This window comes from Fukomys damarensis, unplaced genomic scaffold, assembly GCF_012274545.1.
Source record: "Fukomys damarensis isolate Sample0158 unplaced genomic scaffold, DMR_v1.0_HiC HiC_scaffold_14, whole genome shotgun sequence".
Classification (NCBI taxonomy): domain Eukaryota; kingdom Metazoa; phylum Chordata; class Mammalia; order Rodentia; family Bathyergidae; genus Fukomys; species Fukomys damarensis.
In genome coordinates, this window is record NW_022900926.1 from 43,362,176 (window position 1) to 43,382,356 (window position 20,181).

Sequence of the window (20,181 nt, forward strand, 5' to 3'; positions counted from 1 at the left end):
CGCTGCGGCTGGGAGCCAGGGTGCCGGCCCCGCCGGCCGTGCGCGCCCGCTGCCATGGCTTTCCGCAGGAGGACGAAAAGTTACCCGCTCTTCAGCCAGGAGTTCGTCATCCACAACCATGCGGACATCGGCTTCTGCCTAGTGCTGTGCGTCCTCATCGGGCTTATGTTCGAGGTGAGCGGGACTGGGCAGGGGTGCTGGTGCGCCGCGGCGCGCACTCCTTTAGGTCCCCGGGCCTCATCCGAGCCAGGGCGTCTGGTGCCCTGCACGTTATCTGTGCCCCTGGCTTTGTGCACTGTGACCCCCGGCCTGTCCTCGAGTCAGCCCAGACAGCGCCTCACATACCCGCTCCCTGCTCGCGGTGCCGTGCTCTGTGGCCCCCTCCGGCACCCACCTTATTTCTGTAGCTCGCTGAAGCCCTGAAACCCTAGCCTGGTCTCGAAGCAGCCGCAGCTCTGCCACCCTGGGCCGACGCGTGTGGCTTCCTTTCTGGCGTCCGGGAGCCAAGCCTGGAGACTCCCTGACTGTAGTCATTGCACAACCCCCCTCCTCCCAAGTGGGGTCCACCGGCTCTTCTGAGTTCTTCCAGGGGGCGGGTCGCCCTGGCCCTTTCCCATCTCCCTTCTCATTTTCTAATAGTTTGCATCCTCGCCACTTATGGACCGAGCTGCAGGTATTCACGTGTGGCGCTGGCTCCATCCCAGCCTGGCCTTCTGTTCCTTTTTTTTTTTTTTTATCATCGTCTAAAAGGTTCAATTTGAGAAACCCTTTGTCATTCTGTAGACTGTCCCATTTGGTCCATATGTGGTGTACCCCAGAGTTTCACCCCGTTTAGAGGGTGGAGGAGAGGGACAGGGACAGTCTCCACTGTAGCAGGGATGGGGGCAGAGAATGGGATCCCTCTTGGACAGCTGTGTAAGCTACAGCACAGGGAGCACTAGTAGGCCAGGGTTCAAAATCCAAGAGGGCTGATGGGAAGGACTCCCCACTCCTACAGCGTAAGTGTGTTACCCAGAAGTTGGAAGAACTGGAGAAAATCAGGAATGAGTTTGAGGTGGTCTTCTTGTTTCAGAGTGAGATATGTAGGTGGCACTTCCCTAGTCTCGTTGGTTCCTCTGTGAGGGATCCTTGGCCTTCCTTTGGGTAGGTTGTTATCTGCTTTCTGGGGGATGTTTTTGGAAGCTCTAACCATTTCCAAACTGCTGTAGAAAGGAGGACTCCCATTGGGGCTCATTTTTCCTTCCATGATCCTCTGTTGCTGGGTTCCTTGTCTCCTTTCTACAGACGACAAGGGCCCTACTTGGCTGGTGGAGCTGCCCTCAAGCTGGGAACATTCTTGTGGCCAGGTCAGGGTTGGATGAGTGCATGTGGGCTTGCCTAGGCTTCAGGATGTATGGGAAACAATCCTGATTTGCTTTTGACGGTGCTCTTTCACTTCAGTGCTTCTCCTCCTCACCATGGCTCTCCTGTCAAGTATGGGATAGGTCTGTGTCCCACTATGTTGCCATTGGTTTGCCTGAAAATGGACTGCAGTCTCAGTTCCCCCATTGTTGAAGACACTGGTTAAATCTGTTTGTCTCATGGGAAGGTTTTATTTTTATTTTTTGTTTTTTTGAGACAGGGTCTCACTATGTAGTTGAGACTGACCTGGAACTCACTATGTAGCCCAGCCCAGACTGGTCTTGAACTCACAGCGATCCTCCTGCCTGGGACTACAGGTGTGTGCCACCACGCCTGGTTTAGGAAGGTTTTAACTGAGATCATGTTAGCCAAAGAGCCCTGTTTCCTACTAGTGAGTGAGTCAGTTTCTTGCTCCTAGAGCCCTGATATTACTTATAACCATAATAGTTTAATGAAATAACCAAGGATTTGTTTTGCCCAGCAAATATCTTTTGTGTCTCCTCTGTTTTAAGTACCATGTTCCCAGTCTTAGAGGGCATGGCTGGAAAGACACACGTGTCAGCCATAAACCTCATATCTACTGGCTCTGGGGCTGGCTTTGTCTCTTGCATTGTCTAGGACTCTGCTCTTTTTTTAGTGTTTGTTGAGGTTTCTGGCTCTACCTGTTCTATCTGTGAAAAAAAAAAGGCTACCTAGTTTTGAGCTTCATATCTCCTTACCCCACTCACTTTGGTCTTGTGGAAAATCCTATGTATTAAACCTCCCAATCTGTGAAAGGTGAAATGTGGTAGGAACTGTTCTGCCCAGTACTGAAGGATAAGAAAGGCCCATGGTGAGGAAAAACAAACACAGCTGCTCTCTCTCCTGCCTAGGAATGGACTGGGGAGTATGGAAAGGGTTACCATCCCTGCTTGTTCTGTAGCACCTGGGATGTGCAGTATGTACAGGGTAGGTATCTCCATGGAGATGTTGTAGGATCATCAGTCTGCACTGGTCTAGAAATAAGCAGGCTTTGCCTCAAACCTCCAGTACGAAGGCCTTGTGTTCTGTGCTAGACTCATTGGTCCTCATTGTCAGTTCCCACCACCAACTGACTGTGTAGAGAGAGAGACTTTTGTCTGTGCATGTATGGGTTGGGGTTGGAACTCTGGTGCTCCTACCAAATGAGAGCAAAGCTGTGTGTGGTAGTGTACTCCTGAGAGGTGGTGCACTTGAGAAGCTGAGACAGGAGGATCTATGTGAGTTTGAAGACTACATAGTGAGTTCATGGCCAGCCTGAAATGCATAGCAAGACCCTGTCTCAGAACAACAACAGAAGCATCTTGGGACCTGATGTGAATATTTTCACTTCATCAGTAAAATGGGGCTCGGAAGAGGATAGTGTGGAGGTACCTCAAAACCTAGCACAGGGCTGACTGGAACTTATGCAGCATCTTCTGCATTCTCCCCTGGGGGTGTGGGTATATGTGTGCATGTGTAGGGATGCACATGGTGGGGAAGGATGGAGTCCAGAACCTAACACAGTTTTTCCTAGAAGCAAGGCCAGAAGGAGGTGCTGGGGAACAGGAGGAAGCCAGGGGCCAGCAGGCTGTTGACTTTCTGTGTTGGGCCAGGCTAGGTACGATTCCTTCATTCAGAAGCTGACTGCAGAAAACAATTATAATTCTTCCCACAAAGAGTGATACCCCCAACTCCTTCTGGGGTCCCTACCCAGTTTTTGTCAGTGAGCTGGGCCCCAAGTTATCTACCAGTGCACACTCTGGGCAGTCATAGTCCTTCATGCCCATCTCAGTCCTGCCTTGCTTGTGCCCTCAGCTGTATTCATGGGACATTAATTTCCTTGGAACCTTAGGACTTCAGTTGTCTGTCTTCAGGGAGAGGTTGACTATAAGTTCCTTCCCTTGGGAACACTTCCTTTTGGGAAGACTGAGCCCCCTAAGTCCACACACTTGCACATGCACTTTTGCTTTAGTTTTGGGTCATTCTGTTTCTAAGGCCAGGTCCTTCCCCCTGAACCCAGGTTTCTCCAGTCCTGCAGGCTGTTTGGAATAGAGCTGTTCTGTGCAGCCACAGCACTTGGCTAAAATATGTCAGGAATGTGGAACTTTATTTTCCCCCTCCTTCCTTTCCAGCTTTCTCTTTCTTGACTTTGCTTTTGGAGAGGTGGCACAAGGGGGAGGTTTTTCTTCCACAGTTCAGTCCTTCAGTCCTTTCTTAGAAGGAGTCTGGGCTGTGGGTCCTGCCGGGTATGGGTGTCCATTTGGGCTGTGTGTATGTATCAGTTTGGAAGTAGTCTCCCCTCTCCTTTTCCTTTAAGTGTCCTGTCTTGTGCCACGTTTCCAACTGAGAGAGATAGGAGAAGAGGAAAACTCTTTCATTAGCAGATGGAACATGAGAAAAAAGGGGGTGCAGGAAGAGAGGGAGTCTGGGCTGTGGGTCCTGCCGGGTATGGGTGTCCATTTGGGCTGTGTGTATGTATCAGTTTGGAAGTAGTCTCCCCTCTCCTTTTCCTTTAAGTGTCCTGTCTTGTGCCACGTTTCCAACTGAGAGAGATAGGAGAAGAGGAAAACTCTTTCATTAGCAGATGGAACATGAGAAAAAAGGGGGTGCAGGAAGAGAGAGGAGAGAGATGGCAGATCTACCTTTTCTCCAGGGAACTATTTTGTTCCCTGTTCCTCACACCATGATTACTTGTTAGAGTGAAGAGTTTGCAGCATGTTTAACGGGAGCATATTGCCTGTGTCAAAGTGTGTGGGGTCTCTGGCCCTGATCACGATCTCCTGGATATATCTGTATGCTTCATAACCTGAAGTGAGGCTGCCATTCCTTTCTGTTGATGGTAGCATTGTGAAACAGTTCTGCTTCTGTCTTGGGAGAATATGTAAGTGGCACAGACATGCATCTGTGGACATAAGTTGTCTTTCCTTGTCTAACTTCTCATGTACATTTGAAGAAGTTTCTTGGCCAGTTTTTATAGTTCCTGATGTTGTGCATCTTGCTCTTTAGCCTGTGATGTTGTTCATGAGTGTTATAGAACAGCCAGAGCTCACTTCATTCTCTTGGGTTTGGTGTTGAATTCTCTTGTTTGGTGGGTGGATTTCTATATGCATACCTCAGTGATTTGAGCAATAGCAGAAATTTGAAGCTAGATTTTTCTCTTCTTCATTGTACCCTAGCCTTTGGGATGTAAGACATAAGCCTAATTCATATTTCTTCCCTCTGCAAAAATGTGTTATCTAGAAAGGTAACATCGATCACTTAGTGAGTTTTTGACCCTAATTGCAGGATGAAGACTAGCACATTCGAAAACACCCAGCATGGTGGCTGGCACACACGCACTTCTTCCATGGCTCCCAACAGCCATTCTGATGGCTGTTGTTACTGCCATAGTCATGGGATCCGGGTGTTCACCTCCCACCCTCAAATGGTTCATCAGGCTACCCTACTTGTCGTTCTCTTAAAGATGACATGTTTAGAGATGGAGACATTTCCCCCAAGTTCTCCAGCACTGTCCATCTACTCTTCAGATGGCCTAATCACTGGCTCTGCCTTGAGCTCTTCTTTTCTCCAGGGATCCTCGTGTTGTGGCTGCTTTGTGCAGAACCTCACTTTTCTCTGACATCCAGCACACAGGCCTTGGGTACAGGAGGGTCCTCTGTGCTGCTGCTGTCAGCTTTGCAGAGAAGTAAAAACCATGGGGAGACTGTCCCGCAAGCTAAATAGGTGCCACTTTTCTCTTGCTTGCTCTGTTGTGTGAACCTCAGTCGTGCATTTCTCTGAGGCACTATCCAGACTGGTCACAACAGAGCGCCTTAGTCCTGACTGTTTGTAGAATAACATGTGTTGCTATGGTGAAAGCTTCACTCTGGCAGGCATGAACTCCTTTTTGATCTGCTGCTTCATGGGCAGGGGCCCCAGAAATCACTCTGGCATAGCTGATGTACCTCTCATTCCCACCCTGATAAATGACGAAGCCAGAGGTTTGATAAGAGTGGATTAGAGTTCCCTAATGACAGAAGTACTTTCTAGTCAGTGTGAGCATTATTAGCAGGCTTTGGTGGGAAACTTTCCTGATACTATCTCTTAACCTTTTTATCTAGAGCTCTGTATCTGGTATCTTTTGGTACCTAATAGTAAAAAGGAATGGGGCTGGGGGGTGGTGGTGGTAGAGTAAACTGTAAAACTAAAGTGATTCCTGAAAAGACCTTCTTGTTTCATAAGCAGACCTTTATTTTTTCCAGCCTGCTACTTTGCCTTGATTTACCTTCACTGTTTCAAGTCTCTTGCAATAGAAGAGAACCAAACTTAACTTTGTCATAGCTGGTTAATGTTACAAGTGAACTGTGTGGTTTAAAGAGCTTTGCAAGCAATTCTTCTGGGTGGTGTAAGTTCATATGGCTTTCCCTGCGTTTTAGCAGGAATAAAAAAAATGGGGCCAGGTCTTGAAGTGAGGGACTCTGAGTCCTCTCGGCCTCCTGTGAGTTTGTGGGAGTCCAGGGTTAGAAGAGGGCTGCTTTATGGTTCCCACCACAGCCACGTTGCCTTTTGATGTCTTCCCTCATTTGGCTGGGGTGGGGTGGGGTGGGGTGGGGGGTTGGCAGCATTTTACATCTGTGAAATGCTTTACTGGCCTCATCCTGTAATCGGGATGGTTTATGGGGGTTGTCATAACCATCCAGAGCCTGGCTTCTAGAGCAGAGACTTGGCCAAGGACCATCCACTCTGTGTTAGAGACGGAGCCAAAATAAGAATTCAGCAACGTCTGGCTCACATTTAGAGCTCCGCCTGATGCTTCCATGAATGGGGCGTCTATGGAATGTCGCCACAGGCTGCTTTATTTTTCTTTGTCTGAGTGGAATCTGTTTATTACCTGGAAGTAATGTCTGTGGGTCATTGTTCCACTTGGAGGCTTTCTGCCTGGAAAAATCAGTGAAATTTGCATTTCCCTGAAAGAGACTACAGAAAATAGCTCAGATGTGTGTGTCTATCACATGTGAATATGGGTGAATGGGCAGAAGCTTTACGTACCATTGAGGTTACCTCATGCTGTTACCCAGCATCTGTGTAAGAAAAGGTGCTTCTGGTGGTCATATGTTCACAGCCCTTATCCTTAGGTTGATATTGTGGTTGTGACTCAAGGGTACATCTTTTCTCCTTACTTTACAAATGATTAAACTTATGTAAGTTTCCCTTAGAAGGAAACCCAAGAGGTCTCCTAATGTTTACAGAAGAGGAAATTACGCTTCCCCCTCCCAGTGTGGGAGATTGGCCCAGGACACAAATGTGAATTTTTGGCAAAAATGGCAGCTACATCTTCTGACCTTTCTCTTGTGCATTTTCTACACCTATACTCACTGGAATGCTCAACTCTTTAAATGCCAGGCTACGGGTAGAAGTTTTGAAATTATATCTTTCTTAAGAGCTCTATACTTACTTATTTGGCAGGTCTTTATTGAGTGCCTGAGACTGAGATCTGGGAATGCAAAAACGAATTAAGTGGGTCCCTGTCCTCAGAGAGATTACAGTGTAGTGTATTAAAACTGAGAGCTGGTTGGGTGCAGTGGTGCATGCCAGTAATCTTAGCATTTGGGAGCCTGAGACAGGAGGGTCACTGTGAACTATGTAGTAAGTTTAAAGCCAGCCTGAACTACATAGCAAGTAGTCTCAAAAAAATCAAAACTAAAACCAACCAACAAATTAAAAACTACCTTCTATGTGGATAGGAGTCAGGTCTTAAACAAAATAGGAATGGCAGGTGCAACCTTAGACACTTGAGCCTCAACTTGTAAGTCATTGTCCATGGTGGAAGGGATGTCTCATTAAATTGAGACTAAAACTCTGAATGTGGGGTTGTCAGTATTCAGAGAAGAATGGTGATCATGCCAAGTTACCCTCTGAGGCACAGCTGGTACTTTGTTTTTTTTAGACAGGATCTCACTATGTAGTTCAGGCTGGCCTTGAACGCAAGACAGTTCTCTTGCTTCAGCCTCCCAAGTGCTGGGTTTACAGGTGTGTGCCTTCATGCCTGGCTCAGTTGGCACTCTTAAGGCAGTCTGTTGGGCTGCTTTGTCACAAAAATTCTGTAGATTTGGAGGCTCACACAACCAATACCTATTTCTCACAGTTCTGCAGTCTGAACAAGTCTAAGGTCAAGGTACTGGCAGATTCAGAGTCTGGGAAAGATCTATTATCTGGTTCATATCAGCCATCTCTTCTTTGTATCCTCACAGAGCAGAAAGAAGGGAGGAAAGGGGAAGGGGAAGCTAATCTCAATGGCTTTTTTTTTTTTTTTTTAAATAAGAGCACTAATCTAATTCATGAGGGTTTTACCCTGTGATCTAATTTCCTGAAGGCCTTACCTCCATATGTTGAAACACTGGGGGGTTAGGATTTTAACCTAGAAATTTTAAGGGAACACAGACATTCCTCCCATAACAGCCATATGTGCACGAATGCGCTGGAAAGTCTTTTATTGAATGAAAACCTGTCTGAAGTTAGGAGTCTCATCCAAATGGTTTCTTAAGGTTTTGAACATCAAATCCCAACATTATCTCTAATGTCCTGTTGAGTTGTTGGAGGTGATCATCATACCGAGGTGGGAAGGACAAAGTTCTCTGAGTCTCCATGGCTCTGCTTTTGAAATAGGGAGAGGACTTCTTAATACAGTGCCTGGATTTTCTTTTTGTTTCATTTCGTTTCAGGATTGAACTCAGGACCTTGTGTTTGCCAGGCAGACACTGTGCCACTGAGCTACATCCCCAGCGCAGTGCCTGAATTTTGCAAGGACAGAGTATTGTTTATTTAATCAGTGTGTCCCCTCATCTTTTTTTAAAAGATCCAGATGTTCTCTCAAAGGGAGTATTTAATTTTGTGTGTGTGTGTGTGTGTGTGTGTGTGTGTGTGTGTGTACCTGGGATCAAACTCCAGACCTTGCACTTGAGAGGCAGGTGTGGCAGCTTCACTGAGCTAAATCCCTGGCCCTTAATTTTTTCTTTTTAAGGAGAATTTTAAAGGGTTTGCTGAGCAACTCACCACCATTATGGAGAGTCATGTGCTGTTGGAAAGGGAGGTGGGTCTTTCTTGCTCAGGACAGTGAGTAGTGATGGAATATGAGTAGTTGTGCCCCTGCTTCCTGTATAGACTGCTACCTGGTGCTTTGAGGGGCAGGGTACACAGGACCAGGTAGCACCTGTTGGCATTCTGGTCCTGGTGCCTGGTGTAGTGCCAGAATCTTCGAGAAAGTAGCATTCAGAGTAAGTGAGAGCATGACTTGAGCTTTGAGGTACTAGTGATGTGTGGTCAGCTTTTCCTGAAGGTTTAGAGCAGCCTGGGGCTCCTGCCTCAAGGAGCAATTCTTGGATAACAGGCCTCCCCTCCAGCCATTCCTGGTGTCTTGCAGGAAATCACAGGGCCTGTTCCACAATGCCAGGTTTCCGGCTGGGAAGAATTCCTTGGAACTTGGACCAGAATTGAAGTTTTCAGACCCTACACTTCTGGAGTTTAGGGTATGTTTTTTAGTTTGTAGTCTGACTGTACCAGATCAACTTTTGACCTCAGTGGGCAAGGAATAACTTGTTTGTATGGATTTTGTGACTGTTATTTGGAAGAGGGATGTTAAGATAGAAAGGAGTTGGTTATGGTTTAAAAAAATTTTTTTTAAACCTAGTAGTTTTTTGTTTGTTTGTTTTTGTTTTTGTTTTTGGTAGTGGGGATTGAACGCAGGGCAAGGCAGGCAGCAGAACCACTGAGTCAAATCCCTGGCCCTAAATCTAGCAGTTTTGTCTCTGATTTTGGCATGAAGGCAGGAACATGTGCTTCTCTCCAGAGTCTTCAAGGCACAGCTGTGGCTAGTGCTCTGTGAAGGCCCGCCACGGGAGGTGTGTAGTGGAAGGGGTGAGGACTGGGCCTGGAGTCTTCCAGTAAATAGCAGTGTGGCTCATGTAACACCTTCAGCCCTCCTGGCTGCGCCTGCTTCATTGTGGCTTGGCTGTACCTTGGGACCATAAGTAGACACCAGCAGGGACAGAAAATGTGGACAGGCCTTAAGTTGCCAGTCAGGAATTAGGAGGAGACAGGAGGAGGCACCTTCCTCTAGCTGTACAGACTCAGGACTAGTAACTAGTGTGCCTCTGGCAGGTTAGGAGGCTCAGTTTCCCATCTTGATTTCATTGCTTATTTTAGTTGAAATCACATTCTATCCCAGATTTGGAGTTGGCATGTAATTACAGCCTAGTGGAACTCAGGTTGGGGGAAGGAAAAAAACCCATGGATTAGAAAGAAATTGTTGTCTGGGATGAGGGGGTGTGTACTTGGCTTTGTGACTTTCATGTTAGGTGCCCAGGGCACCTGGGAAGACTAAATGGTGTCCTTTGCCTGAGTAGATTGGCCAATGGCTTCTGTTTCTGTTTTTGTTTATTTGTTCTGAGACAGGATCTCACTTTGTCTTTCCGGCTGGCCTTGAACTCACTCTGTAGCCCAGGCTGGCCTCAAATTTATCATGATTCTCCTGCTTTAGCCTCCTGACTGCTGGGATTATAGGCGTGTGCCACCATGCCCAGCATGGCCCATGGCTTCTGCTCAGCTAAATCAGGTTTTGTCACACTAGCCCTCAGAATGTGGTCTGCAGCCCCAGGCTTGAAGAAGTTATTTTCATATTTGATGATATGGTCATCACATACACACAAGGCCTTCTGTGGCTTATGTTTTTGAGATCAATAGGGTGAACCTAGTGACTGAACCTGACTGTTACCTTCTATCCCCCCAACCCTACACCCTCAATAGTGTTCTAAAGGCTTTGCTCACCATCTAATACTGTTAATTCTTCAAGTTCCCACTTCATCTTCCATTTCTCTTCAACTGCTCTGTCCAAAAATAATGTGCTTTCTTCCTCAAAATGATGGGAGTGAATTATAAACACTACCAGAGTGGAGAAAATATTGTGGCAGAGATGCATCAGTACTATTTTTTTGAGACAGGATCTCACTGTGTAGCCCAGGATGGGCTCAAACTCATGATGATTCTCCTGCCTCAGCCTCCTGAGTGCTGGGATTACAGGGGTGTGCTACCACACCTGCCTGCATCAGTACTGTTGACTCTCTATACCTGTACTGACCAGTATAGTAGCTACTTGCCGCATTTAGGTATTTAAATATAAACTCATTATGATAAAATGGGATTTTTCAGTCATATTAGCCAAATTTCAAATGCTTGGTAATACAGATATAGAACATTATGGTTATCACAGAAAATTCTGTTGGACAGTGCTGGTCTGTGTGTCTTAATTACTTTTTTGTTGCTGAGACAAAATGCCCAACACCCGAAGTTAAAGGAGGAAAGGTTTATTTCAGTGCACAGTTTGTAGAGTCCATAGTTGGCTGGCTCCAAGGCAGGGTGGCATGGCTGAGGGGCGTCACAGAGGAGAAACACCTCATGGCAGGCAGAAGACAGCAAAAGCAGTGAAGTAGTGAAGCAACAGCTGCAGCCACCTTCTTTCTGTCCCTTATATTCCAGGCAGGTAGCACTCACACCCAGGATGGGGCACTCTTAATCCCAGCATCGTATACCCTAGATCTAGCCACCTCCAAAAAGTCTAACCTATGATTGCATGGGAAGATATCTAAATACAACCTATAATAATTTATATTTTGCTTTTATAATAACATAGTAAGGGAGTCTTGTGATATGGTTCTGTTAGGAAACCATTACAGGCCATGCATCACAGTGGTTGAGAGCTCACGTAGCCCTTATACTGCCAGAGTTTGAATTCTATTCTACATTCTAGCAGTGCCATCTAGGCAAATTACTTAACTTCTCTGTGCCCACTTTCTTCCTTAGTTAAATGGGAATATAGTATGTCAAAGAGTTGTCAAGAGTGCTAGAGTGTTAGTACAAATAAAGCACTTAGGAAAGGGCTTGGTACAGCTAAGAGCCCAATACATGTATCTTATTGTTATTACTACATTTGCGAAGCAATGGAATAATACCTTAGCTGTGTGCATTTCCTTCCTGTGGCTCCTCATCCATTGGGAATACACAGTCATACCTTGGTCCTTGACTGCTTTTTAAAAACTCCTCTAACTTGGTAATCGATGCATTTGGATAGGAAAATTTTGTTCTGGTGTTCATCCTTTGGTACTTAACACACAAGCTAGAACTTATTGGTATTTTTTTTTAAATAAATTTTATTTTATCCCATCCCTCCCGCTCAAGCCCTCTCTCCTCCCTATGTACAAAACCTTTGTTTCCATTTTTTCTCTTTTTCTTCTATTTTAACTTCTGTTCTTGTCCCTCCCTTCCTCTCTCACTCCCTCCTCCCTTGTTCCCCTTCCCATTGATCTTGTTGGTATTGACTGCCTCTTGACTAGCTACTCTTCCCAAAACTATTTGTGTACCTCTCGTCGTTTTTGGTACTCATCACAGAGTTCCAAAACCAGTCAGAGTACTAGGAGCAATTAAGGATGAGTATCAAGGTACTTCCATAGCTGAGAAACAGGATGCAGGTCAGAGCAGCCCGAAGATGGTCGGTCCTATGCCTCTCCTCGGGTGCCACGCATTCCACAGCCCACCTGCACACACTTCACACAGCCTGGTAGAGCATGGTTATCTATTTTCCAAGCTTATAGGAGAGAAAAAAACAAGACAGTGGGGAAAGTGGCTGGGGTAGAATAGGTATTAGTGGTAGCTGACAGGTGGGCAGGTTATCCATTATTGAATACTTAGAAGTCATAAGAAATGAAAAAGAAAACATAACTGGTGTCATTTAGTATACAAACAAACAGCTACAGTAGATTTTTAAGGTTGTTATGATATCACAGTTATGCTGGAGTTCCATGTAGAGCATGCAGCACAAGGTGAGTATTTCTACTCCCCAAATCCAAAACCCAAAATGCTTCAGAATCTGAAACTTATTGAGCACTGACATGCTGCCGCAAATGGAAAATTGCACACCATGAATGAAGCTTAACTTCATGAAAAAATATTAAAAATGGTTATTTATAAAAGTATCTTTAAGCAATATAAATGAATTTCATTTTTTAGACCTGGATTTTATTCCCATGATTTCTCACTATGTATATGCAAATATTCCAAAATCTCAGAAGATCTGAAACCCAGAACACTTCTCACCCTGTGTACTCATATAGATTTTTAGAAAGATACGCATCCACAGTAACTAATGTTAAAGTTTCAAGCCTAGATCTTTAGTCATACAGAGGATTTGTCTCTCCAGGATGAATCATCCGTAGACATTTCTGGGGAGCTACAGTTTTATAGCCCTGAAATAAAAGCAGGGTTGATCTGCAATATACAATATGGATAGCACCCAAGAAATGCGAAAGAAGCATTTTTGGCATTCTCAACACCCAGCCAGGGAAGTATCCTCATTCAACACTATTCAACCACCTGACCTTTCAATTTTTTTTTTTTTAATCATTCAGCAAATACATCTCTCTTTGAGGCAGTTAACTCTGAAGTGGAAAGCAGCTGACACATTTGTTGACACAGCTTGCTCTGCTGTGGTCATTGCTGGAGCTTGAGAAAGAAGAGAACGTGTTGCCTCTTGGCTACTCTTTTCTGCATTTCTTGGGTCCAGATAACTCCAGGCACTGGCAATTATGGCCTTGCCAGATGTCACTGACGGCTCACCACACCTTTAATCTTTAGCTACAGTGTAGCCAAATGTCACTTGGCTGGTGGTGTTGGCTTCTCAGTCCCACCCTTCTGTGGTGTGGTGCACGTGGCCTCCAGGAGGTGAGCTGGTTCTTGCCCCCTCACTCTGTAAACCTTGATAAAACAGAGCTTTTGTGATTGCCATGTTCTAGGTGTTGGGGAGTCAGAGGAAAAGGACACATTGCCTAATCACAAGGATCTGACATTTCCCTTTAGTAAAGGATTGATAGGAAAGAAACAAGCACAGTTGCTTGAGCTGAGTCTGTTCCAGGTGAGCTGCCTCACTGGTCGCTGTGCTTCACACACAGTGAGTTCAATACATGGTGGTTTTCCAGTGGAGCTGCTTGGGGAACATGGAGGAAGGGCTCCCAGCTCAGAATTGGAGTAGGTGGATGCTAAGTAAGACAGAGTCAGAGGAGGTATGGGAGGATCTGGACAGGGAGCAGCATGTCAAGAGGCTGGGGCTGGTGTGGAGCATTGGGGTGCTCAGCAGGTAAGTGATATAGGGCCCCATCACACAGGGCCTTGTGGGTCCTGCACTGCAGTTCAGACTTTATTCTGGAGGTAATGGGGAGCTTTAGTGTGTTGGAGAGGAGAGTGATGTAATACCATTGCTCTGGAGGCTTCCCAGAAAGTGCCTTGTAAAATTGGATGGAACTAGGGAGTCTGGAGTGGAGGCGGTGGCACTGGTCTACCTGGAGACCTTTCTGTCTTGACCTCCAGACAGGAAGTTAGCTCCAGGGGACAGCAGGGACCTACACACCTGCACACGCACTGGTGTGCAGCTCTCTTCCCCATACATTTCATGTGACACAGGCAAGCAGAAAGGTGCTTATATGGGGCAGACATGATGCCTGAAGCTGAGAAGAAACAGCTTTTCCTTAGACATAATTAAAACACAGGCTGCATTGGTGTGGGTCTGGACCTTGAATATGTGTGTCATCCTACTTGACTGTCTTGTGTTGCTTTTGCTTGTCTTATCACTGAATCTTCAGACTTATGAAGAAGATATTTGTTTGCATGTAGTGTGATTTCTGATTTTTTTTAAAAGTGGGATTTTAAGTGAGTTAGGACATCTTTTCCCTCTACCTTTTATTTTTTTATTAAACAAGCCATGAAGAAGTTTGCATGTATGTTGACCTTACCCAAGGAAGCTGGTTTTGTGCCTAGTGCTTAGTTGGTGAAGAAGGTACAAGGACTCCCTTTTGTAGGCAGTGTTTCTCGGGCTAGTGGAGACGAGAGGAAACACAGTGTGGCTGGTGGGCAGAAGAATGTAGGCATAGCTTGTTGTAGACTTCATTTACCATATGTTGGGTTCTGTCTATTGTGTGCCTGACAGTACCTAATGGGGTCTCAGTAGATGGAACTCAGGACCTTGAGCTTGCTAGGTAGGTGCTGTGCCGCTAAGCTCCATTCCCAGCACCACCCCCCGACCCTTTTTGAGACAGGGTCTTATTATGAAGCCCAGGTTTGCCTTGAACTCTCAGCAATCCTCTTTCTTCAACCTCCCAAGTGCTGTTTTGACAAGGGTGCACCACCACTCCTGGCTCGAGGGGTCTTCTTACCAAAGCCAACCATGATACCCTCGCTTTTATTAGCTTCTCACTCTGGTGCAGGACTCTACTTTGCATCGTCTCCAGGAGTGCAGATGCCGGCCTGGAAACCATTACTTGTTCCCCTTGCCTTGTCCCCCACGTTTGTGCCCTGAGCCGGTTGGTTTTACTCCTGAGTCATTCCTGTCTCCTCTTGCCCTTAATGCTCTTTGATTTAGCTCAGACCCTTTACATCCCTCACCCAAATGGCCCTGGGGTGGGGGGGAGTGACTCTTAGCTTTATCTCCTCTGGCCCTTTCTGTACCCAGCTACCTCAGATTGTCCTCAAACACAGCTGAGTGAGCAGCTCTCCTACTGGATTCCTCCCAGGTGCCACCTAAAGGCATGAGGCTTCCTGTGGTCCTACCAGCCTTCCTTCTGGACTCCTCTGGCCCATCAGCCCTCACCCTGCCCAGCCCTCCTTGTAAACAGTCTCCTTGTTTCTGAGAGCCTTCTTCTCTTCTTTATTTACACAGATGGAAGCAACTTCTCTGCCTTTGTTCAAGCACTGCCATCTCACGTCTTGTCCTTGTCCCTCCTTTATTCTGTGAACTCCCTTGGCCTCTTTTGGTAACTCATTCCTCCAGATGTGGCCAGAGTGCCCTTGCTAAGTGCTGTGCTTGGGGAGGGCATGAAAGAGGAAAGGCCAAGATCCTGCTGATTCGTCTGGGAGCCCACTGCTGCACTTGTGTGAAGGAGGCAGTATGTGCGCCAGGGAGGGAGCATATCCTCTTTTGGAAGAGTTAAGGACAACGTACTTTAAACCAGAGAAGTCAGGCTGGGCTGTGAGGCCAGACAATGAGCTGGGGAGACAGAGGGTGTTCCAGGTAAGAAGAGGGTCCTGGGGCCAGGGCAGGGGTTTCTGAATTGCGGAAGTGTATGTACCTGGGAATGTCATGACCAGATTACGCACTGTAATAGCTCCTTGTACTTGCTGTGTGCTTGTTACCCCTCACCCAAAGGAGTTGTTTTACCTTTTCTCAGTGTGCCCAGCACCTCTGTACTGGATGCATAGTTGGTGTGAATGTGCTGGGGATGGTCCTGGTTATTTTCAGAGCAGTGTGTATCTTGAGTGGTCTGGATATTGCTGCTGATCATGTGATGCTTTGATATCCATTCTGTCTCTTCTGGGTTGTCAGGTAACCAGTCAGGGATGCTTGTGAGAACATCAGGAATGCTGGCTTCTTTAGCATGTGCCTACGCACGGAGAACCGTAATCTTTTAAGCTGAGAAAAAAACATCTTTGAATAAGTACTGTTGGTTGGTACATTCATATGACTCAAAAAATCAAAATCACATAAAAAAAGAATACATTGAGACATTTCCCTTCCTGCCCACCTGTTCTTAAACCATTTCTTTCTTCCCACTGCCAATTAACCACTTTTATTAGTTTGGTTACATAACCTTATTGGTGGGGTTTATTTGCACAGATAGAAGCGACTACAAAGATGTAAGGTATATGTAGTCTGTCAGTATCTATACATATTGTTGTCCCCTATACAAAATAAGGCATACTGCCTGCACTGTCTCACGTCTTGCCTATTCAGTTAACTCCCAAGTATCTGGGAGATCTTCCTATGTCAGTATGCAGCGAATTTCCTAATTCATATGATGGGTTGCATAGTCTTCCATTGTGCAGGTTCACCCAATTCATTAACCAGTCCCCCTTTATGGACACATGGGTTGTACCCAGTCTTTTGTTTGTTTGTTTTTTAATTGTTTATTGGTACTTTTTAGGTATACGGTACAGTTTCATTCATCATTGGGATCTTTACCTTTACATGATATATCTTGGTTCTTGTTTTTTCCCCATACCCCTGCCCTCCCTTCACCCCCCCACCCTTCCCTATTTACACTTTGTTTCTAGTTTTTCCTTTTCTCATATTTTTTCTTTTCCCTTCATTCCTTTCCCCTACCCTTCACACTTCCCCAACTCCTTTAGCCCTTTTCTTCCTATTTCACATTATTAGTTATACAATTTGAAAGTCTTTTGTTCTTATAAGGAACATTGCAGTGAGCTGAGTGTGGGGGGCAGATATGGATAATCCCAGCTGCTTGGGAGGCTGAGGCAGGAGGATTGCAAATTCAAGGATTGTGCAATTTAGTAATACCTTGCCTCAAAATAAAAAACTAAAAAAGAGGACTGGGAATGTAGCTCAGTGGTAACAGCCTTGCCTAGCTTTATCTTCCTCTTTCCTTCCTGCTTTCTCTTCTCTTCTTCTCCTTACCCCTTCCCCCTTTCTGGTGCTGGAGATGGAACTCAGTCTTACACATGGCATACAGGCAGTCTACCAGAGTCACACTTCAGCCCCTGTCCTTGTCCTTTTCAAATACCTAGTCATAGACTATCATTTATCCATGCAAAAAATACTTACATATTAAAAGCTCTGCCAGTGCCCACAACTGTCTCACTTGCTCATGTGTTCTCATCTAGCATAGTGCCTGGTATATAACGGGCGTCAAACTCTTGTTGGACTTTTAGAATTACAGTGTTTGGCACACCTGTATAATGGAGCTCTTTCCCATTGATTACCTTCCAGCTCCTCCGTGGTGCTTCTCATGCCTATGGCTCTGCATGTGAGAGTTCTTTCCTCTTTTCACTTGGCAGCTATTCCTCGTTCACTAGGCCGTAGTCCACCTTTTCTGGAAAGCATCCCTCAGGCATTTGCTTTGCCTCAGCTTTCCAAATTCCCTGTGCTTCCTTTGTTGTACTTCTGTTTTTTTTTGGTTTTGTTATTATGTAGCTGTTGTTTTTTTAGTTGCTCTATTTTTTTGTGTACCAGGGATTGGACCCAGGGTTTAGCATATGCCAGGCATGCACTGGACTACTTTCTCAGCCTTTAGAATTTCAATTAATTAATTAATTAATTTTTTTGGTACCAGTGATCGAACTCAGGACCTTGCACTGTGAGGCAGGTGGCGACACCACTGAGCTAAACCCCCGGTTCTTAAATTTTATTTTGAGAAAGGGTCTTGCTAAACTGCCGACCTCAAACATGTGGTCCTCCTGCCTCAGCCTCCAGAAGAGCCGAGATTACAGGCGCTTACCGTCATGCCCAGCCTTACCAGGTTCTGATAACCCCCAGCTCTGTGTGAGGCCTCATGTCCCTACACAGGTACACCAGTTCCTTGAGGCCGCAACTCTTGCCCACCGTAGTATCTCCAGTCCCCAGCACAGCACTTGGCATTCTGGTGGCTCTTACATTTTTAGTAAGCAAGTGGTAAAGTAAAATGATTGATAACCCCTTTTCAGAGTTTTTTTTTTTCTGCATTTTTAGTTGGGCTATTTCACCATTAGTCGTGCTGGTATATCCGTCCAGTTCTGTGCCATCACCACTGTCTGATTCCAGAACATTTCCATTATCCCCCAGAGAAGCCGGTCAGCATCCCTTTCTCACTGCTTCCACTTCAACCCCCACTCCCACCCCAGCAACCAGTACCCCTGGATCTCTTTCTCTCACTCTTTCTCTCTCCCTCCCTCCCTCCCTCTCTCTCTGGATGTACCATTCCAGACATTTTATGTAAATGGAATCATTGTGTGGCCTTTTTTGTCTGGATTCCTTCACTAGCATACTGTTTTTGAGGCTTATCCATGTTGTAGCACGTATTAGTACTTCGTTTTTATGACTTACGTTCCATTGCATGGAGATACCATATTTAGTTTATCCATTCATCAATTGATTGACGTTTGGGGTTTTTTTCTTTTTTTTTGCTTTTTGAAAATTGTGATTAATGTTGTTCATATACAACTCTTTGTGAGGGTATCATGTTTTCAATTCTCTTGGGTATATTTCACCTAGGAATAGAATTGCTAGGTCCTTAAATAATTTTAATATAGGCAATGAAACTGTATTAAACAATTTGCCTTTTTGATGTAAGAGTTTTATCTTAGACTACTGTTCTAAATATTGCTCATTATTCTGGCTGCGCACAACAGTTTTTGGAGTTATATTTGATCAGCTGTGGGACAGTAATTGTGACTCAGGTAAATGTTAGAATTCATAGGATGGAATTTATTGAATGCTTAGCATGTGTACTGTGCTAACTCTCTGGAGATGCCAAATGGTGTTCCTTGCTCTGATGCCATAAATTCATTTAAAATAATCTACATATGCATCTACATTGAAACAATTAGGTGAGTTATGGTATGGCCACACAATGGAACACTCACAATTTAAAGAAGTGGAGGTCTACTTTTATGTATCTGCTTGGGCTGATGTCCTAGAAAAGAATAGGTTTCTGATTAGCATGTAGAGGATGAGTCCATTTTAATAAAAGAGCTAATGCTTACTTATGCAAAGGTAAAACCCAGAAAGATCACATCAGATTGTCAGTATTGATTTTATCTCTTAAGGAGGTAGATTGTAGAAGACTTGATGTTCAACTTTATGTTTCTTTTTCTTTTTTTTTGGTACCGGGGATTGAACTCAGGTCCTTGCGCTTGCAAGGCAGGCCACTGAACTGCTGAGCTAAATCCCCGGCCCCTACTTTATGTTTCTTCTGAAAAGTTTTCTTTTTACAATAGTGTGTAGAGCTTTTATTTATTTATTTATAGCTTTTAAATTTATGTGACTCCCTGCAATTCCATTTTGAAGAAAATGCACTTTAAAATTCCATCTGAAACACCAGGTAGCAGTGTAGAATGTAGTACTGTGTGCTGGCATATGACTGAATGCCAGTATGAATGTGGTGAGCAAAAAAGGCTTTTAAAGGCTCAAGTCCACAAGTGAGTGAGTTTTTAGATTCTAGCCCTCAGGGAATCTTCCTGAGAGAATGGGGCTTGGCTTGGCCCTTAAAGAATGCAGCATTTATGTAGCACTTGACAGTTTGTAGAATCTAGGATAACAAACATCTGTTGTGTTTTCATTGCTTCCTCTGACTGAGCATGGTAATAAGCACTTTGTCTGTTTTCTGGCCGGGTCCTCACATTCGCCCTGGGAGGTAGATACTGTGATTACTCCCATTTCACACATGAGTGAACTGAGGTTTAGAAAGCCTGACCTCACCGGACTCCCATGGCTGGAAAGACCAGGGCCAGAATTCAGAGCCGTGTGTGGGACTTCACAGCCAGAGCCCTATACACCATTTTAAGCAGGAAACCAAGATCCAGGGAATTCAACTCTCTTGCCCAAGATAACACAGCTGTAAGTCAGGAGCAAATCGGCATGAACTCGTCACAGTCTCAGCATCATGTCTATACACTGAGGTGTCGTGATGTGGTCTCCTGGCTGTTGCAATTCCTGGAGTTGGCAGTGGGAGGCTGGGACATTTCACATGCCATATATATTTTTGTTTTGTTTTGTTTTTGGTACCAGGGGATTGAACTTGGGATCTTGTATTTGCCATATATATATATATTTTTTTTTTTTCTTTTTTAGCTTTAATTGAGTTTATTGGTACAATTTTAGGGATGCAGTACAGTTACATTCATTGTTGGGATCTTGTACCTCTACATAACAAGTCTTGATTCTCATTTTTTCCCCTTACCCCTCTCCTCCCTTCACCCCCTCCTCCCCTCCCC

At 45.2% G+C, this 20,181-nt stretch overlaps 1 protein-coding gene across 4 annotated transcripts in view; it reads left to right on the forward strand.

Moving 5' to 3' along the window:
• The first annotated feature begins 6 nt into the window (after positions 1-6).
• Positions 7-20,181, forward strand: part of Tram2 (translocation associated membrane protein 2) — a 77,633-nt gene continuing 57,458 nt past the window's right edge. For 2 of the 4 annotated variants that reach the window (XM_010631081.1, XM_010631082.1), the window contains exon 1: positions 7-174. In XM_010631081.1, coding sequence (XP_010629383.1) covers positions 55-174 — 120 coding nt within the window. In that variant the 5' untranslated portion in view covers positions 7-54. Of the gene's footprint in view, positions 175-8,808; positions 8,907-20,181 lie in introns of those variants that run through there. The other 2 variants (XM_019208497.1, XM_019208498.1) reach the window with 2 other exon arrangements.